General features: G+C 39.0%; 1 protein-coding gene across 1 annotated transcript; it reads right to left on the bottom strand.

The window, feature by feature from the left end:
- Positions 1–515: 515 nt before the first annotated feature.
- Positions 516–16,509, bottom strand: FBXW12 (F-box and WD repeat domain containing 12; the record flags this gene model as incomplete). Its single annotated transcript, XM_079100442.1, has 6 exons — positions 516–1,386; positions 1,952–2,161; positions 14,372–14,490; positions 15,403–15,563; positions 15,772–15,809; positions 16,420–16,509. 6 exons carry the CDS (start codon positions 16,507–16,509, stop codon positions 1,210–1,212), a joined length of 795 nt encoding a protein of 264 aa, XP_078956568.1. The 3' UTR covers positions 516–1,209.
- Positions 16,510–18,452: the final 1,943 nt, after the last annotated feature.

Here is an 18,452-nt window from a genome sequence, read left to right as displayed (position 1 = left end):
GCATTGGAACCCAGGCCCTAAGATATAATAGAAATCAAAACACATCTTCCCCAGAGAGCAGGGTAGACTGTAGAGATCAGCATGAATATCAGAATCAAACAGGCATGGGGTCACACCCAGCTAAGGAAATCCTCTGGTCCCTTTACACAGACTGACCTCTTCATATCTGTTTAGGGCATAGGAGTGCATGTGGGATAAGGAAGAGAAATGAGTATTTCTAATGTTGCATAGCCTACCTTGGATGTCTTTTCTACCCCAAGGACTTTCTGCTGTTAGATCAAAAGTGGTAAATCCTGTTTTCTTTTGGGAACCTCTTCGATACATCAGCGTTATCCTGTTTTCTCTCCTTGGAGTCCAGCAGCCTCTGTAGCATGATGCAAATGGGACAGTGAAATACAGAGGGGTGCTGTATTCTGATGGTCTCAGTAAACACTCTGTGAAAAAAACCTAAGGAGAGAGTATTACACATGGAGTCAGGTGAAGGGGAAAGTAGAGTATCTCAGTACAGGAGGGACTCCAGATAAGCCACTGTAAGAGCCCTCCTCCTATGGCCAAAGCTCTATTCTGCATCTTAGGAAAGGTTAAACAATTATTGCTTCACTCCAAAGCATAAGGAGCTCATTGTCTTCCTATCTTCCTGTCATGTTCACAGATAGAATGGAGTCCCTGATGTAGGCTGAAGGGTTACAAATCATCTTGCCATATTGGACTCTGGTCAAGATGAGGTTGGGTAAATCAATTTTCCCTTCTTGGAAAACTAGTCAAGGGTTGTTTGGCTTTTACTACCTCCCCTCTTAACTCCCTGCTCTCTGTTGCCCAGTCTACAGGTGCCATGCTACAGATGACCTGCTCAGAGGCCAAAGACTTCCTTAGGGTAACTCTAAGAGTCTCTAAGAGTATTTCCTTTTTGACTTCTCTGTACTTTCTAACCAAGGTAGATAAAAATTCAGAAAGCAAAAGAGAACAAGGTTACCAGAGGTCCTTTTTTTTCTTCTTTCCTTCACCTTTTAAAGTTTCATGAACATCCTTTAATAAACATTTGCCACTGCAACTAGATATTGTTTTCTGACTACTTCAACAGATTCTGCTTATGATATGGCCTTAGAGAGGAGGGAGCATTAGGCCTATTCCTCATTGACTCTGTAGTTCCTTGGACACTTCCCAACTTGATCTTCCTAATGCTCAACCATCCTATCCTAAACTTGAAGTTCACAGAATAGCACCTACCTTTGGCAAGATATGTTGATGTATCCCACATGCAAAGACCCATTTCTTGTCAGGAGAGCAGAGTAGAAGATCAACACTATATTGAAAAGCATGGACTTTAGAAATATCCCTTAACTCAGGCATTGTAAATGTGTGGATGTTACCATCAGAATCACCCACCTGCAACCAAAGCATCACCACCATGTCAACAGAAAAAGATGTGAAATCCTAAAGTACTCAGGGGGCAGCACTGTCATTGGCAATATATGCCATAATTTCTTCAATCATGTAACGGAGATCCAAATTTCTGACCAGCTTGCCTTCCAAAGTTGTTGGGATAATCCCATGGAATAAAATTTTCTAAGCTCCAAAACATTCTTGCAAAGGACAATTATTTGTAGGCACATTTGTAGCATTGTTTTCTTCTCAGTGTTTGCCCATATTCCCATCTTACTTTCCACTGTTGCCCAAATTCATGGATAACAATGTACACTTGAAAGAAGAAACATAGATGTGACATAATTCAGGAACTTAATTTTCACCACAGAATTATGGCTGGGGAAATATACATGAGGTAGGTCAAGATGGAATGGAGGTTTTTGTGGTCAATAATCACTGGTATTTTGTGACCAATTTCTAGGTTAGAAGACAGATCACAATGTAACAGTAATAGGACCTCAACACCTTCAAGGCAGCAGTAAGAATTTCATTTTGTGCACCCACTTCAGGTGGGGGGCTCACTTACCATCAGGAATGGCCCATCCTTTGTGAGAAAAGCTTTCAAGGAAAAACAGATTCGAGTAATGGTACAAGTAGCCAGAGGATCCCTGTCATGACAATTCCAAACTTTGATAGTTCTCTCCATATCCGCAGTGATTGCGAGATGCATCTGAGGGAGGGTCTCCAGATTTGTGATATTGGACTGCTGTGCTGGGCTTGACCAGATCATAGTGCCCTAGAGAACAAGAGCAACATCCTGCGTTCCAGGAACATACCCAACTGTTTTCATTCTGCCAATGCTTATTTGGAAGCCTATTCCAAATCAGACCCATTTTTTGCTTTTGGGAAAAGCACATCAAGATTCTAAACATCAATTATTTGGTGATAGGAGTAAACATGAAAACAGGAACTATGCATTATGCGCAGAGGTAGGAACTCAGAATATGAGGAACAGAAAGAATGATCAGACTCTGCTCAAATCAGTTCTGCCTCTTAAGCAACAGTGTGACATCCAGCAAGTTACTTCCTATCATGACTTCTTATGGGGTTGTTATTACATTTTGTAACACATGAAACAGAATTCTGCCTTGGGAATTCTAGGAGTTCAAAATACATCAACCACCATGAAAACTTATTCCAACTTTATACCAACCTTTTACATTGCAAACAAGACAGAAGAAATAGCTTCTCCTGCAGGCCTTTAGCTTTTTAAAAATTGTGAAGTATACATATAAAAACAAATATAAATGTGAATTTAGTAAATCATAACCACTTCTAAGGTGGTTATAATTCAAGGTAACCAACTTCTAAGCCCTCCCAAACTCTCCTTGCACTTGATCTATTTAATAACCATTTTATCCTTCTCAAATGTAATCTTTACTTTGATTACTAGCATCAGAAGGTAAACTGTTATAACAAAACATGGCAATAGATTACACTATAACAGTTTCTGTTGGGTCAGAAATTCAGGTGTGACTTAACAAGGTAGTTCTGGTTCTGGATCTCTCATGAAGTTGCAGTCAAGTTTCACTTTCAAAATATCACTCACATGGCTGGCAATTTGGTGCTGGATACTGGCAGGAGTCCTCTGTACTTCACCACACAGCTCTCTCTAGAAGTCTGCCTGACTATCTACCCTCATCACATTGTGGCTGAATTTCTAAGAGCCAGCGACCTTAGTAGAATAGTCTTTCATGATACAGCTTCAGATGTTACACACCATTATTTCTACAACATCTTATTGGTTACATTGTGGCAGTAAACTACACAAGATCATGAATACTATGGGGCAAAGATGTTGGGGCCGTCTTAGAGACTGGCTGTCACAATCCACTCTGTGGTCCCTAATATTTCACTTTCCTCCCATGTGAAAATACATTCACCATCTTCCAATGTGTCCAAATGTCTCATACCATTAAAGCATTAAAAAAAAATCTCAGAACTCATTGTTTAATTAGGTCCAGGTATATATGAGGCTCTTCAGATTCAATTGATCTTGATGTGAAATCTTTGAACTATACACACAAGTTACTTATCCTCCATATCCTCAAAATACAAGGGCAGGGTAGGCATAGAATGACATTCACTGCCATCTAAAAAAAGGGGAAAAAATGGAAAAATAGGATGGGAAGCACCAATGAATCACTGATAAACAGAACTTTTAAAAATCTAATAGAGAAAATGCTGGTAGTTTGCCGATTAGGAATCAAACCCTGAGCAAGATTCTTCATGGCTCTTTGTTCTCTCCTCTGTGCACCACAGAAAAATTTGCAGCCAAGTAGTTTTTGGAACCTTTTCCCTGCCTGTAAGTTTTGGGATCCAAGGACTGATTTTCCTTTGTTAAATACCTTTGCAATGTATTTACCCTTTAAACCCAAGTTGGCAATGTTTTTGGCAATGTCATTTTTTTCCCCAATGTCATTCTTTGAAAAACTTTGTGGTTCTCTTAAGAACCTTATTGGAGTTTTTGCTACTAGACAATAGCCATATTCACATGTCTTTGAGATAAATCCTTTTATATCTTGGTATTCTGCTGTGGCCACTGAGGATAATGCCTTAAAGTTCTTAAAAGTCCCATTGAGATAACAGTTCTCCAAGGAACTGTCTTGCTCATTTCTGAAATCTATCAAAGAATTTTGCAGCCATTTCTTTGGCTTCATCTTTGTAGTGTTATTTCCTGATTTGATCTTTACTTGGAAACTGTTTCTTGAATTTTAGCATCATTTTCCATCTGAAGAGGCTGTAGATTTCCAAAACCAGCAATTCTTAACTCCCCTTTATTTGGAAGTCATTACTTTAACCTCTTTGTTTTCTCTTGCATTTTACTACATACAGCAAAAATGATCAGCATTGAGAATTCTTCCTGGAAATGTCTTTAGCAACACCACTCAATTTGTTGGTAACATTTTCTAATTTTCACTTCACATGGGTGACAGTATTGCTAAACTTCTGCCACTATATGACAAGGACCCATTTTCTCCATTGTCCAATATTTATTATACTTTCCTTTAAGCCCTCATGCAGGTCATGAGGTTTTTGATAATCTTTTAAAACTCAACCCTCTCTTCTGAGTCTCCTTCACAGCTTATGCCCACTTCCTGTTCCAAAGCTTCTTCCACATTTTAGGTTTTTGTTATAGCAGCACTCTGTTTCCAGGTACCAAGGATTATACCAGTTAAATATTGTTACATGACAAATTATATTGAGGATTAAAGCAATAATCAGTTTCTGTGAATTAAAAAGCCCAGAATACATTAACTGAGTGGTTCTGGCTTAGAGTGTCTTATGAGGTTGTAGAAGCCTGCCAAGATGACTCAATTACATGATGGCAAGTTGGTGTTTGCTGTTGGCAGGAGGTCTGGATTCTTTGCTATCTGACCATTGGTCTCTTTGCTCTCAGGGACATGATGCTGGTATCTTCTGTAAAAAGTTACCTAAGAGATACTCTTCTATGTGTTCGAGTTTCCCTATAAACTCATACTTTTAAGAGGGCAGTTATTATACTTCAAAAGACCATGGGTATTAGAGTCATTACACAATTTTTTTAAACAAAAGGAGAGAAATAAACAGGAAAATCCAAAAAAATACAATCACTGGGGACCCACTTTGGAGTCTTCCAACTCCCTACTCAGTGCTCCTTGCATTACCTTGTTAATCCTCATAAGATCTTTATGTCCCTTTGAGGTAATCAGAGTTAGAGATCATTTTCTGCAAAAGCAACATAACAATTGCCAATCATTGACAAAGAGGCAGTAAAAAAAGTAATGAAGGTACATAACACCAAAAGATTATTTCCTGAAGTCACTTTATGTTACTGGTAGAAAATAAGTTCTTATACAAGTTTATATATAGGAATACATATTAAAAAGCAAATTCTTGAGACAACAGAGGGTAGGCAAGATGGCTGAATAGAGGCACCCAGCATTCACCTGCTCTTTCACAAGGAAGAACTAAAGCAACAGGTGTATATGTGAAGATTGAGGTGAGTATTGGCAGGACAACCTTGGAATTCAACAGTAGAAAGATGGAAATCTAGTAAAATCCAAAGACCTGATATAGCAGTAGAGCAAGAGAAAATATCCCATTGCCTGCCATTCTGGTTTTAGTCCCTCTCTGAAGGAATAAAGGTGAAAGAGTTCCAGCAAACTATCAGTGCAGATACTGGTAAAGTTTCATGGCCCTTGCAGTCTTAGAGCCTAAAGAGATCATAATAGAGATCTTTACAGCAGTCTGGCTTTGGAAAAGGAATTCACTTAATCTCCCAGTGAACCAAGGGTGCTGGAGACAGAAGCCAACTTGAGAAGGGAGCTACTGTCTGAATTTGGACTGCTCTATTGTCTAAATATTGCCCTGCAATATTCTCATTTCTAGTATCCATAGACATTCCACTGCACTGTCTTGGGGGTGACTGCCTCATGAACTAAACTTGGCTTGGTGGAGAGTCTTACACAAATTGCTGAGAGTACTACACAGTGGGGAATGGGTGCTATGATGTGGTGGGGAGCAGGGGGTGCCCTCTGCAAGAACTGGGGGATGGCGAGTCTGCCCTGTGAGACCAGGGACTTGACCAGTCACTTAAGATTGCCTGCAGAGTTCTTGCCACTGCTCTCCCAGTACCATGCAAGGGTGCCTACCACTAACGAGGTAGATAAAGAACTCAGATTCTATTGCTCCTCTACCCACAGAGGGATGTTGGGGCAGTTTCAAGCAACACTACTACAGCTCCAAATGTAGTCATGCCCCAAGATGCATGGCTAAAGAGGGTCTGAAAACAATCTTTGCTCTGTGCTGACCTTGTTCTGCTCTCCTTTTATCCTTTAAGCACCCCAACTGAGAGAAATTTTACCCAGCTCCAGCCATGACCCACTTCTGCTTGATCCCTGATGGATGCTACAACTGAATTAGGGAAGAGAAATGCCCCTGACTGTTGCCCTGTCCCTAGGTGTGCACAGTTGTGGGGGGTGCCTAAGGTTCTGCTCCTGCTTATAGTAGCAGTAGAGGAATCACACAACTTTTGCTTTCACTGCACCTATACAGGTAATCTGCTCAGTGGCCCCACTTTACCTGTGCAGATATCCTGCATATGTTGTCCCCACACCTTGTCTGACATAGTGCTGAGAAGCCAGGGTGAGAGCACAGAAGGGTACAGTGCTTCCTTTCCAGCCTCTGCAGGAGAAGCACCTGGCCTCACAACATATCTCATCAGATAAATGCTTCAGGCCTCTTATCACAACATAGCTCATCAGATAAATGCTTCAGGCCTCTTATCACTAACAGAATAACCAATTCTAGAGACCCATTCAAGTAACAGAATCACTATCAACGCCTGAGGAAACTCCCACCACCTGATAGGAGCTGCCACTCTATTGTAGGAGTAATCACACAGGGTTTACCCGGCCTCCACTCTGCTATCTACGCCACATCTTCCTGAACTGCTTATGGTGTCCCCACTCTTGCATGACCCACAGAGATAGTGAGTCTCTGACTCTGATATAGTATTTCTGTATTCAAATAGACCTATCACAGGCAAAGAAGCTACGAGGAGATTACACTGTCTTACACTACAGTGTAAGAGGAGATTACACTACCCAGATTACACTGGGTATCCAGCTGGACATAAATTCTGTACAACAAATAGATTCTGGAAGATTCATCTTCAGGAGAAAGCTACTTACTAAGAAGGCCATCCTGTAAAAATGGTAGAGGTATCTGCTTCACCAGATGTGCAAATCAGCATATTTCACAAGAAATATGAAAAAACAAGGTAATATGACCCATCTTAAAGATCATTAACCCTGTAGTAACAGATTCCAAAGACAGTTAAGTGGATGAAATTCCTGATAAAGAATTCAAAAGATTAATTTTAAGAAAGCTCAGTAGGATCCAACAGAAGACAGACAACCATTGAAAATTAGGAAGATAATGCAGGATATAAATAAGAAAATCAGGAGGGAGGAAGGGAGGGAGGGAGGGAGGAGAGAGGAAGGAAGAGAGAGAGAGAGAGAGAGAGAGAGAGAGAGAGAGAGAGAGAGAGAGAGAGAGAGAGAGAGAGAGAGATATTTTGAAAAAGAGCCATTTAGAAATCTTGGAAATGGATAAAAAATTCAGTTGAAAACTTCAACTACACGTTAAAAGTGGAAGAAAGGACATTGGAATTTTAAGACAGGTCTTTTAAAATATCACATTCAGACAGAAGTAAAGAAAAAATAATGAGGAGAACATCCAAGATTTTGGGACACCATTAAAAGATCAAATGTTTACATCATCAGCAAACCCAAAAGGGGAAGAAAAAAAAAAAAGTTAAGGGCACAGAAAATCTCTTCAATGAAATAGAAAATTTCCCTGATCTTGGGACATACATGAACACTGAGGCATAGGATGTCTAAAACTTCAAGTGGACATGATCCTCACCATTACATAATCAAGCTGTCAAAATTACAGGATGAAGAAAGAATTAAAATTTGCAAGAGAAAAGTGCCAAGTCACATTTATGGGCAACCCCATTAGATTAAGAGTAGATTTCTCAGTAGAAACTGAGGAGGAGGACATGGAATGATGTATTTCAGTAGGAAAGCATGGGATGATGTATTTAAGTCCTGAAAGAAAATAACTACCAATCGATATTACCATGCTCAGCAAGGCTCTCCTTCAGAATCAAAGCAGAAGTAGACCTTACAAGATAAGCAAAACTAAAGAAATTTAACCACTAGACCAACTTAAAAATGCTTAAGTAAATCCTACATCCAGAAGTGGAAGAAAGATAATTAGCATTATGATAGCATGTGAAAATATAAATTCCACTAGAAGAGTAGATACACAAATGGTAAACAGAAATCATTAGAATGTAAATCAAACCACAAAGGTGAATAAAGAACAAACATAATATTCAGTGACCAGAAGAATATCAACAAAATGACAGTCATAAGTCCATACCTTTCAATAATAATTCTGAATGTAAACTGTCTTGATTCTCCTGTTAAAAGTTACAGTGTGGTTGAATGGAATATAAAACACCAAGTGATAGGTTGCATACAAGTAACTCACCTCACAATAGGACACACACGAACTGAAAATGAAAGGATGGAAAATGATATTTAAAAAATGGAGTGTTAGAACAAACAGGAATAGCTATATTTGTATCTGATAAGACTTTAGAACAAAAACAGTAAGAAGGGACCATGAAGGTCACTATATAATGATTATGGAATCAATCAATCAAGAAGATATGATTATTCATCTCTATGTACCTAATGATGAAGCAGCCACTTTTATAAGACAAACACTAATAAACCAAAAGGAAGATGTACGCTTTAATAATAGTGGGGGATTTCTATACCCTACTCTCGCTAATAGATCATCCGGATCCCATCCCCTGCCAGCAAATGAACAAAGAAACATCAGAATTAAACTAAGTATATATCAAATAGATTTAATAGACATTTAGAGAACATTCCATCCAACAGCTGTGGAATGTATATTTGTTTTGTCAGCACATGGAAATTTCTCTAGAATAGATCATGTAGTCAACCACAAGTCTTAACTTCAAAAATTTGAAATCATATCTTGTATATTTTTGTATTACAATGGAATGAAACTAGAGATCAACAGCAAGGAAAACTTTAGAAATTATACAAATACATGGAGACTGAACAATACAGTTTTGAACAAATAGGTCACTGAGGAAGTCAGAAGGGAAATTAAATTACTTGAAAAAAATGAAAATGGAAACATAACATACAGAAACCTATGGCTTACAGCAAAAGCAGTACAAGAGGAAAGTTTATAGCACTGGGTGCCTAAATTAAAAAAAAGATTTAAAATAAACAATTATGCTTCTCAAGGTCTTAGAAAAGGAAGAATAGAATGTATCCAAAATTAGTAGAAGGTAAGAAATAATAAAGATAGGAGCAGAAATAAATGAAAGAGTCCTAAAAACAATACAAAGGATTGTATTTAGGACTCTATGAAACCGTTGGTTCTTTGAAAAGATAAAATTGACAAATCAGAGAAAACATAAGATGACCCAAATAAAATTAGAGATAAAAAAGGAGACATTACAACTGATACTATAGACATTTGAACTTTTGAAGGATTATTAGGAATTATTTTGAAAAACTGCTAGAAATTGGAAAAATCTAGAGGAAATAAATTTAGGGACTTATAGGGCCTACCAAGATTGAAGAAAGAAGGTATAAAAAACCTGAGTAGACCGAAGAAAATAATGAATTTGAACCAGTAATAAAGGTTTCCAACAAAGAAAAACCCTGGACCAGAAGGTTTCACTGTTGAATTTTACCAAAAGAATATTTTTTTTATAGGGTTGAGGTTTGAACCTAGGGTCCTGTGCATTGTAGGCAAATGCTCTACTGCTGAACTACACATTTTTTTTTTTTTTTTTTTTGGTACCAGGGATTAAACCTGGGGTGCTTAACCATTAAGTCATATCCCCAGCCCTTTTTATTTTATTTTTTAAAACTTGAGACAGGGTCTTGCTAAGTTACATAGGGCCACTAAGTTGCTGAGGCTGGCTTTGAACTTGTGTTCCTCCTGCCTCAGCTTTCTGAATCACTGGGATTATAGGTGTGCATCACTGATCCTGGCTTACCAAACATTTAACACATTGTTTCTCGAACTATGAGAACATATCTTTGATGAATATAGATGCAAAAATCTTCAGCAAAATACTAGCAAATCAAATTCAATAGGACACCAAACATATATACCATGATCAAATTGGTTTCATGAAAACCAGTATGAACCAAGAATGGTTCAACATATGAAAATCAGTAGACATCACAAAATCAAGGATAAAAATAATGTGCTTGCCTAAATAGATGCAGAAAAAGTGTTTGATAAAATTTGATAAAAAGCCCTGAACAAATTAGGTATGGAAGGATCATATTTCAACATAAGGGCTATATATGACAAGACTATAGCAACATTATACTGAAAGGGGAAAAACTTGTTTATTAAAGATCAGGAATGCGACAAGGGTGTCCACTCTTCCTGCTCTTATTTAATATAGTACTAGAAATTTTAGAGCAATTAGGCAAGAGAAAGAAATAAAAGGCATACGAATAGGAAAGGAGGAAGTCAAATTATCCATGTTTGTGAATGATATGATTCTACATAAAGAAACTTCTAAAGACTGTCGCTGGCTCTTTGCAGTACAAAATCCGTGGATATTTGTCACCACTTGCAGCAACAACTTGCACGGGTCTTATGGGTGGTGGAGTGGAAACTGAGGCACTTCTATCTTTCTGTTTAGTGCACTGCTTTCTTGCTTGTTTGTTTATAGAGGATAGAGGAAATGAGGTTTACTTGCTTTGAGAGGAGAGAGAGAGAGAGAGAGACCCCGCTTATCAGAGAGAAAGAAACTTTGCTTAAGAGAGATTTTGAAAGAAGGACAGACTTTGCTTAGAGCCCAGAGGAAGAGAGTTGCTATGCCTTAAAGTCCTACATCCTGTGAACTAAGGGTACTTCTACCTAAGGTGCCCTAGTGATGCATCTCAGTTCTCCGTTCTGCGATCTGCCTTCCGCCACTGCCCCTACTTGCTGCTGCCGCGCGTGTTTTTCCTTTCTTCTGGCTGCTGTTGCGTATGTCCCTACTAGCTACTGCCCTGGGTTTTTCCCTCTGGCTGCTGTTTTTCTGCTAATGGCTGCTGTGTCGTGTTTTTCCCTCTGGCTGCTGTCGCGTGTGTGTCTTCTACTAGCTTTTCTGGTAATGGCTGCTGTGTCTCTGTCTCACTCTGCCTAGGCTTATATCACCTCCAGGAGGCGGACAGCAGGGCCACGCCTCTTATGCAAAGATTAGGCGAGATGCTGGGAGCAGGCAATTAGTGCTCGAGAACACATGCGCATACATTGTGTGCATGGATCAGAAAATCACCTGAGTGTGCTTATGTCAATTAACCTCCTCACTGCGATGTGATCAGGCGCCATCCCGGAGCCGCCAACATGGCACAGCCCCCAACAAAGACTCCACCAAAAACCTGATAAATTCAATAAAGTAGGAGGGTATGAAAGTTCACATAAAAATCAGTAGCTTGTCTATATTCTAATATATACCAGTTTGCTGAGAAAGAAATCATGAAAGCAGTCCCATTCACAATAGTCAGGCACAAAAAATACTAAGGAAATAAAAGACATCTACAATAAAATTTTAAGACATGGAAGAAAGAAATTGAAGACGAAGACATTAAAAGATGGAAGAACCTCCAAGTTCATAGGTGGAAGAACTATTATTGCTAAAGTGACTACTACCCAATCTACAGATTCAATGCAATCCCATCAAAATACCAATGACATTCTTCACAGAACTAGAAAACACTAAAACTCATCTGGAAGAATAAAAGACAGAATAGTCAAAGCAATCTGTGTGAAAAGAGAACTGCTGGAGATCTCACAATACCTGATTTTAAGACATACTACAGAGCCATTCTACCAAAAAACTGACAAAATAAAACCAAACAAAAACAAGTATTGGCATAAAAACAGATACAGACCAAGGGAACAGAATAGAGAACCCAGAAATAAATCCATGCATTTACAGCTAACTGATTCATGACAAAGGTGACAAAAATATTGGGGAAAGGAAGGGTACACCTACTTAGTCAGCCAGATTGGATAAATCAACCCTGGCAATCAATGGGGTGACAGATATAGCCATATTACCCTTACATCCTTGGAAAAAGATACTTTTATGCATTGTTGGTATAATCACTTTGGAAAGCAGAATGGAGATTTCTGAAGACTAGGAATGAAACTACCATATGACCCAGCTATCTCACTCCTTGGTATTTATCCAAAAGAAGTAAATCAGCATACTATAGTAATACACGCACATCAATGTTTATAGCAGCACAAGTCACAATAGCCAAATTATGGAACCAACCCAGGTGCCCATCAACAGATGAATGGATGCACACACATATATATATATATATACACACAATTAATGGATAAGCACATGTGTGCGCATGTACACACACACACACACACACAAATGGAGTTCTACTCAATCATAAATAATGAAATTATGTCATTTGCTGATAAATGAATAGAACTGGAGAACATTATGTGAAGTGAAATAAGCCAGACTCAATCAAGGGTGGAACATTTTCTCTTGTATGTGGAAGCTAAAGAGAAAAAGGAATAAAAAAGGAGATTTCATGAAAACAGAAGGGAGAGCAGTGAAACAGAGGAGCAAAGGTGAGGGAGGAGGGGAGGACAAGGGGAGAAACTGGGGTATGAAATTGACTAAGTTATGCTATGCACATATTGTGCATTTATTGTGTGAATGTATTACAAAGTATTCCAATTTTGCATCTGACTGTTTTAGTTAGATTTTTCTCTTTTTAAAAAAATTTTTTTTGGTGTGGGAATTGATAACAGGATCACTTAACCACTGAGCCACATCTCTACTCCTTTTTAATTTTTTTGTTTAGTGATAGAGTCTTGCCAAGTTGCTTAGGGACTTGCTAGTTGCTGAGGCTGGTTTTGAACTTGCATTCCTCTTGTCTGAGCCTCTGGGATTATGGGCATGTGCCACCACATCCAACTAGTTAGCTTTTTCATCACTGTGACCAAAATAGGTGACTAGAACAACTTAGAGGAAGAGAAGTTTATTTGGGGCTCATGGTTTTAGAGGTCTCAGTCTACAGACAGCCAACTCCATGGCTCTGGGCCTAAAGTGAGGCAGCACATCATGGGGGAAGGGCCCAATGGAGGAAAGCTGAACTCACTGCAAAGTCAGGAAGCAGAAAGAAAGGGAGGGAAGGGACCACAGAGAAATTGCACCCTTTCAGGGCACATCCCTAGTGACCCACCTAATCCAGGCTGCCCCACTTACAGTTACCATCCCTTCTATTCAAACTAGGATGAACTGATTAGGTTACAGCTCTCATGATCATTTAACCTCTGAATATTCCTGCATTACCAGGAGTTTTTGGGGAATACCTCATATCTAAAATCAGAACAATAACTATAATGTACCAATTAAAACTAAGTAAATAGAAGGAAGTAAAATAGAGGAGAGAAAGGAGGAAGAAGGGGAAGGAGAGGACAGAAATGGATAAAACTATGATGTATATATTTATGAATATGTCAAAATTAACTCTACTATTATATATAACTATGATACACTAAAAAGAAAAAAGTAAGTATTTAATATTTAAGAGCAAACTTTATGGAGTAAAGCTGTTGGGCCCAATCCATTTGTCATTGAAATAAAGTATATCCACATCTTAAAAAATAAAATATGGTTTATATATCTATATGTACATATAAAATATGGAGTTTTATCCAGCCATAAACAAGAATGAAATTATGTCATTTGCTGGTAAATGGATAGAACTTGAGAACATTATGCTAAGTGAAATCAGTCACTCAGACTCAAAGATGGGATCTCTCTGAGAAAGAGGAATTAAAAAAAAAAAGAGGGAATCTCACAAAAATAGAAGGGAGTCCAGTGAAGTAGAGAAAGGGGATTAGGGAGGGGAAGGGGAAGGGGTGGGAGGTGGGGCATGAAGAAGTTCTGGGGAATGAAACATACCAAATTAGGTTATATATATATATATATATCCATATATAATTACATCATAAAGAATCTCCCTTTTATATATAGTTATAATGCATTATATAAAATAGAAGGGTGATCAGTGGAGTAAAGCAAGCAGATCAGGGGAGGGGGGAGGGGGGAGGAAGGAGGGAGGGAAAGGGAAAGTACTGGGGAATGTGATTGACCAAATTATGTCATGTGCCTGTACAAATATGGCATAATGAATCTTACTATTATGTATAATTATGATGAACCAATAAAAATAAAATTAAAAAAGGAAAACCTGTTTTGAAACTTCGTTACAAACTCCAAGTATCATTTTCCTCTCAGCACTATTTCATGTGTCACAGGTATGCATTAATTTTGTTACTCATTTGCCACACTCACCTCTTGTACATCCCAGGTATAAAGCTTGCACGTTGAAGACACAATACAAATGATTGACTTTCCTTGTCCATCTACTGTGATGCCACTTCCTGAGAGATAAGCCACTGGTCCCAAAATCCCTGGAAGGAAACACAGATAATACTTGGTCACGAGATAGTAGAGGGATGATTCAAATCAAATAAAGATAATTTAAGTTTTTCTGGGTGGCAATTACGGAGAAGGCAGAAACTGGGTTTTAGAATCAGTCAAACGCAGGGTCCTGTTGTAGACTGGTCACTGGGAGATATTGGCAAGCTTGCTTTTTCTCTTTAATCTGTTTCCATAGATTAATGGGTATTAGACCCTCCCCATGGAAATATAAATTTAAAAAAATCATGTGATATAAATATACAAATATACCAAGGGGAATTTCACCTTTATGTATATACAGAAAGTACCAATCAAAAATAAATGAACAAAAGGAAGATCAGGAGAGTAGAGGAAGGAGAGTAGGGGGAGGGGAGAGGGAAAAGTTGGGGGAACGGGGATTAAAATAAAATTCCTTGCATGAATGGTTTTGTCAAAATGAACCCAACTATTATGTATAACTATAATGCTCTTTAAAAAACTCCATCAGAAAACTGTTACAAGTATTAAAAGCAGTATCAGGGATAAAATGAATAGTAGAGTCTTTGCTATTTAGGAGTTTATCCATCAACTCTCTCCTCCCCCAATTTTTCTAGGATGGGTAGCCGAATACTGGCTTTTCTTTTGCTTGCATTTATTCTGGGGGCTGAATCCAGAAAGGTTAATCTTTGGAAAAAGGGAGTAACAGAGCCCTATTTTATGTTGTGAAATAGTTACTCTGGTTCCTCCATTCAGTACAGACACAGGAGGCTGGTGATGTGGCTATTATAGCAACCCAGGCCCATTAAATTTTAATCCCTTTTCCCTTCACTGAATGAGAACACAGAAGTGCATACAGGGGGAAAAATAGAGTGGACTTCTGAAAACAAGCTTATCATGCTCCTCTAAGACACCTGGCTCCATACCAAGGTTCTCAGCTGCTTCTTTGTAGATAAAGTCTTCTGACTGTGCACATGCCATCCGACGCTCCTGCTTTGTTTGGTGGAGGAATAACTGCTTCCATGTCTGTGTGCCCAGACGCTCATAGGTGAAGTTGCAGAAACGCCATTTCTTTAGACACAGTCTCCTGGAAACAAGAGTCATAATCCCATCAGGCTGCCCTCAGCTCACCTCCACAGAGTCACTGTTATATCACATGAACCTTTTATTCATGCTAACCTTTCTGTGTGCCCTCCACAACACAGATGCACATAGCCCAAAGCATACAGTACAGGTACACAATTACATGGCCTTCTCCTCCCTTCCCGCCTTACCCTGCCCCTTTCCTTACTCACCTCCATAGGAAATCACTTTCTGCAATCTTATTCCAATTCTATGAGAGAGAAGGCAATTGATAAGCAATCAACACACAAATACTGGCTTCTCTTTTGCTTGCATTTATTCTGGGGGCTGAATCCAGAAAGGTTAATCTGACACAATCCCAGCTGTTAAAGCCTGCCGAGTCTGGGGAGAGGGAAGTGGGAACAGCAGAGTCCTATCACTGCTAATATAGGCACTCAATATTCCTGTGAGAGTTCAAAGGAAGAAGTAATTTTCTAGTACTTGAAATGGGAGCCTCAAAGATCATTTAGTCAAAATAACTCCTATACATCAGTTTGTTCTTTCCATTTAACAGAATGTGAGGCACTCAGAGTGAATGAGGTTAGCCCCCAAACCCTGAAATTATTGTTCTGCTATTCTGAAAACTGATGCACAACTAGTCAAGAGAAGTGAATGGATTCTAGGGACACTGGTATCAGAGCTAAGTGGATGGATCTGAACAAGGTAAACTTAAGAAATGAAGGAAGGCTGTGTACATGTGATGCTGGGGTAGTCAAGACCCATGGCTGAGACTGAGAGGTGGAAGGGACCTGACAAGGTAGAGGATTGTGGGCTGGTGCTGGTCAATTCTGTCAGAGCGGTGGAAAGTGGAGGGCCTTTACCTTGTTCACTTTTGAAGCCTGTAGCAAGCTGAATGCATCCAGATATGAGAAGATTTTCACCATTGGCACATCAGGCAACTGCATCTCCATTTTACATGGCCCGAGTTGACATCTAGTCTTCTTTCTCCTCTTCAGGTTGCTCTGTATTTAAAGACTTGGCCACAGTCTGTAGCACCTGGAAGGATTTCCAACCACAGCCCATTTAGCTCTGATTGAAACAAGCTGCAGGTGGGCAGATTCCTAGCCTGCCCTCCACTTTGGCCACTTTGTTGGGGCCAGATCCACTCAGCTGTGGGCATCCCTATCTAAACTCACTTGTTAGTGTTGTTCATTGTCAAGATGAACTCAACAACACCTTCTAGGCACTCAACAAGAAGAGTAGGACTGGGAGCAGCCCCAGTGGCAGAAGCACTTGCAAGCACTCTCTAGAAAATGTTAATTAACACAATTGGACAGATTTAGTGCTGCAGGTGGCACCTGTTTAGTTATTCCAAATTACTGGGGTAGGGAATCTGTCACATTTACACTGAATCTGGTTAGCAACACCCATCTCTCAGTGCCAATACAGATTCTGAGTTTCTGCTTTTGTGAATTTACCTTTCTAGTGGGAGGGAAAAGAATGATTCAAAGAGATGTCTCCACAGAGATCATTGCTAAGGGAGTAGGAGTTGGAGATGGCTCTCACAGTCAGTGCCTGCTCCTGGGATGCAACAATTTTCTATAGTTACATATCTGCCAAGATTTTGACAACCCTTTCCAAGTATATTCTACAGAGGGTGTCATGGAATGAATACTTGTGTCCCTCAAAAAATCATATGTTGAGGGCCAGGTATGGTGGCACATGCCTGTGATCCCAGCAATTTGGGAGGCTGAGGTAGGAGGACTATAAGTTCAAAACTAGCTTCAATAACTTAGCAAGCCCTAAGCAACTTAGTGAGACCACGTTTCAAAGAAAAAAAAAAAAAAGGGATTTTGGGAGGTAATTAGGTCATAAGGAGTTCTTGTTAATGAGATTAGTGCCATTTAAAAAAAGTCCCTGGAGATCTATTTCATCTCCCTCTGCTATGTGAAGGCGTAAGAAGTCAGCAGTCTGTAACCAGAATCCTGCCATGCTGGCACCCTGATCTTAGAATTCTGGCTTCTGGAATAGTAAGAAATAAATTTCTGTTGTCTATAAGCCACCTGATTTATGGTACTTTGTTATAGCATCTTGAAATGAGTAAGACAGAGGGTCCCTCTATGAAGCCCAATAGTGATGACTTATATATATACATACATATATATATATCTATATATATCTATCTATATATATATATATTTTTTTTAGTTGTTGATGGATATTTATTTTATTCATTTCTTTATATGTGGTGCTGAGAATTGAATCCAGTGCCTCACACATGCAAGGCAAGTGCTCTACCACAACCTCAGCCCGACTTCTTTAAATGGTTGCCCACAGCCTGATTCATAGTGATTCTTCTTAGGAGTACTATTTTTTTCTACAATGTTATCTACTCCATTAGCCAAAACAGGCTTGGATTGTTCAGGGACAATTAAATATACTCTTTGTTAGAATTTGGAATTGAAAATGATGACTAAACAATTATCAGTTTATTCAAAATACAAATCCAATGACAATGGGGAGACCATATTTTCATTCTTTTGAGAGTCTGAGATATTATGATATATGTTATATATATGATATATATGTAGATGTAGATATATTTTTTATTTTCCTCCACAGTTCCTAGCTTATAACTCCCTCTCCAAAGCATGCCATAGAAACTAGAATTTCTCTTCCCCAAGGCAGGTCATTCAAACTCTAATTGTCCCCTTTTTTTTCTGTCTTGGAGATAGCCATGAAGAAATTCTCTGATCTACCCTTGTCCAAGAGTCACAAGACCTTTGTTCCAAAGGGGCCTTGCCCCATGCCCAAGAGGGAGGAATGCTGAAGAATTTAAACAGATAAGTCTTGCTGGGTTTCCCCATCCAGTCTATCAGCAATCATGACAAAGCATTGACATCTCCACAAGAAA

This window comes from Sciurus vulgaris (genome assembly GCF_902686455.1).
Source record: "Sciurus vulgaris genome assembly, chromosome: 10".
In the NCBI taxonomy this organism is placed as follows: domain Eukaryota; kingdom Metazoa; phylum Chordata; class Mammalia; order Rodentia; family Sciuridae; genus Sciurus; species Sciurus vulgaris.
The sequence above is the reverse complement of the archived record's forward strand: the minus strand, read 5'-3'. Positions and strand labels throughout refer to the sequence as shown.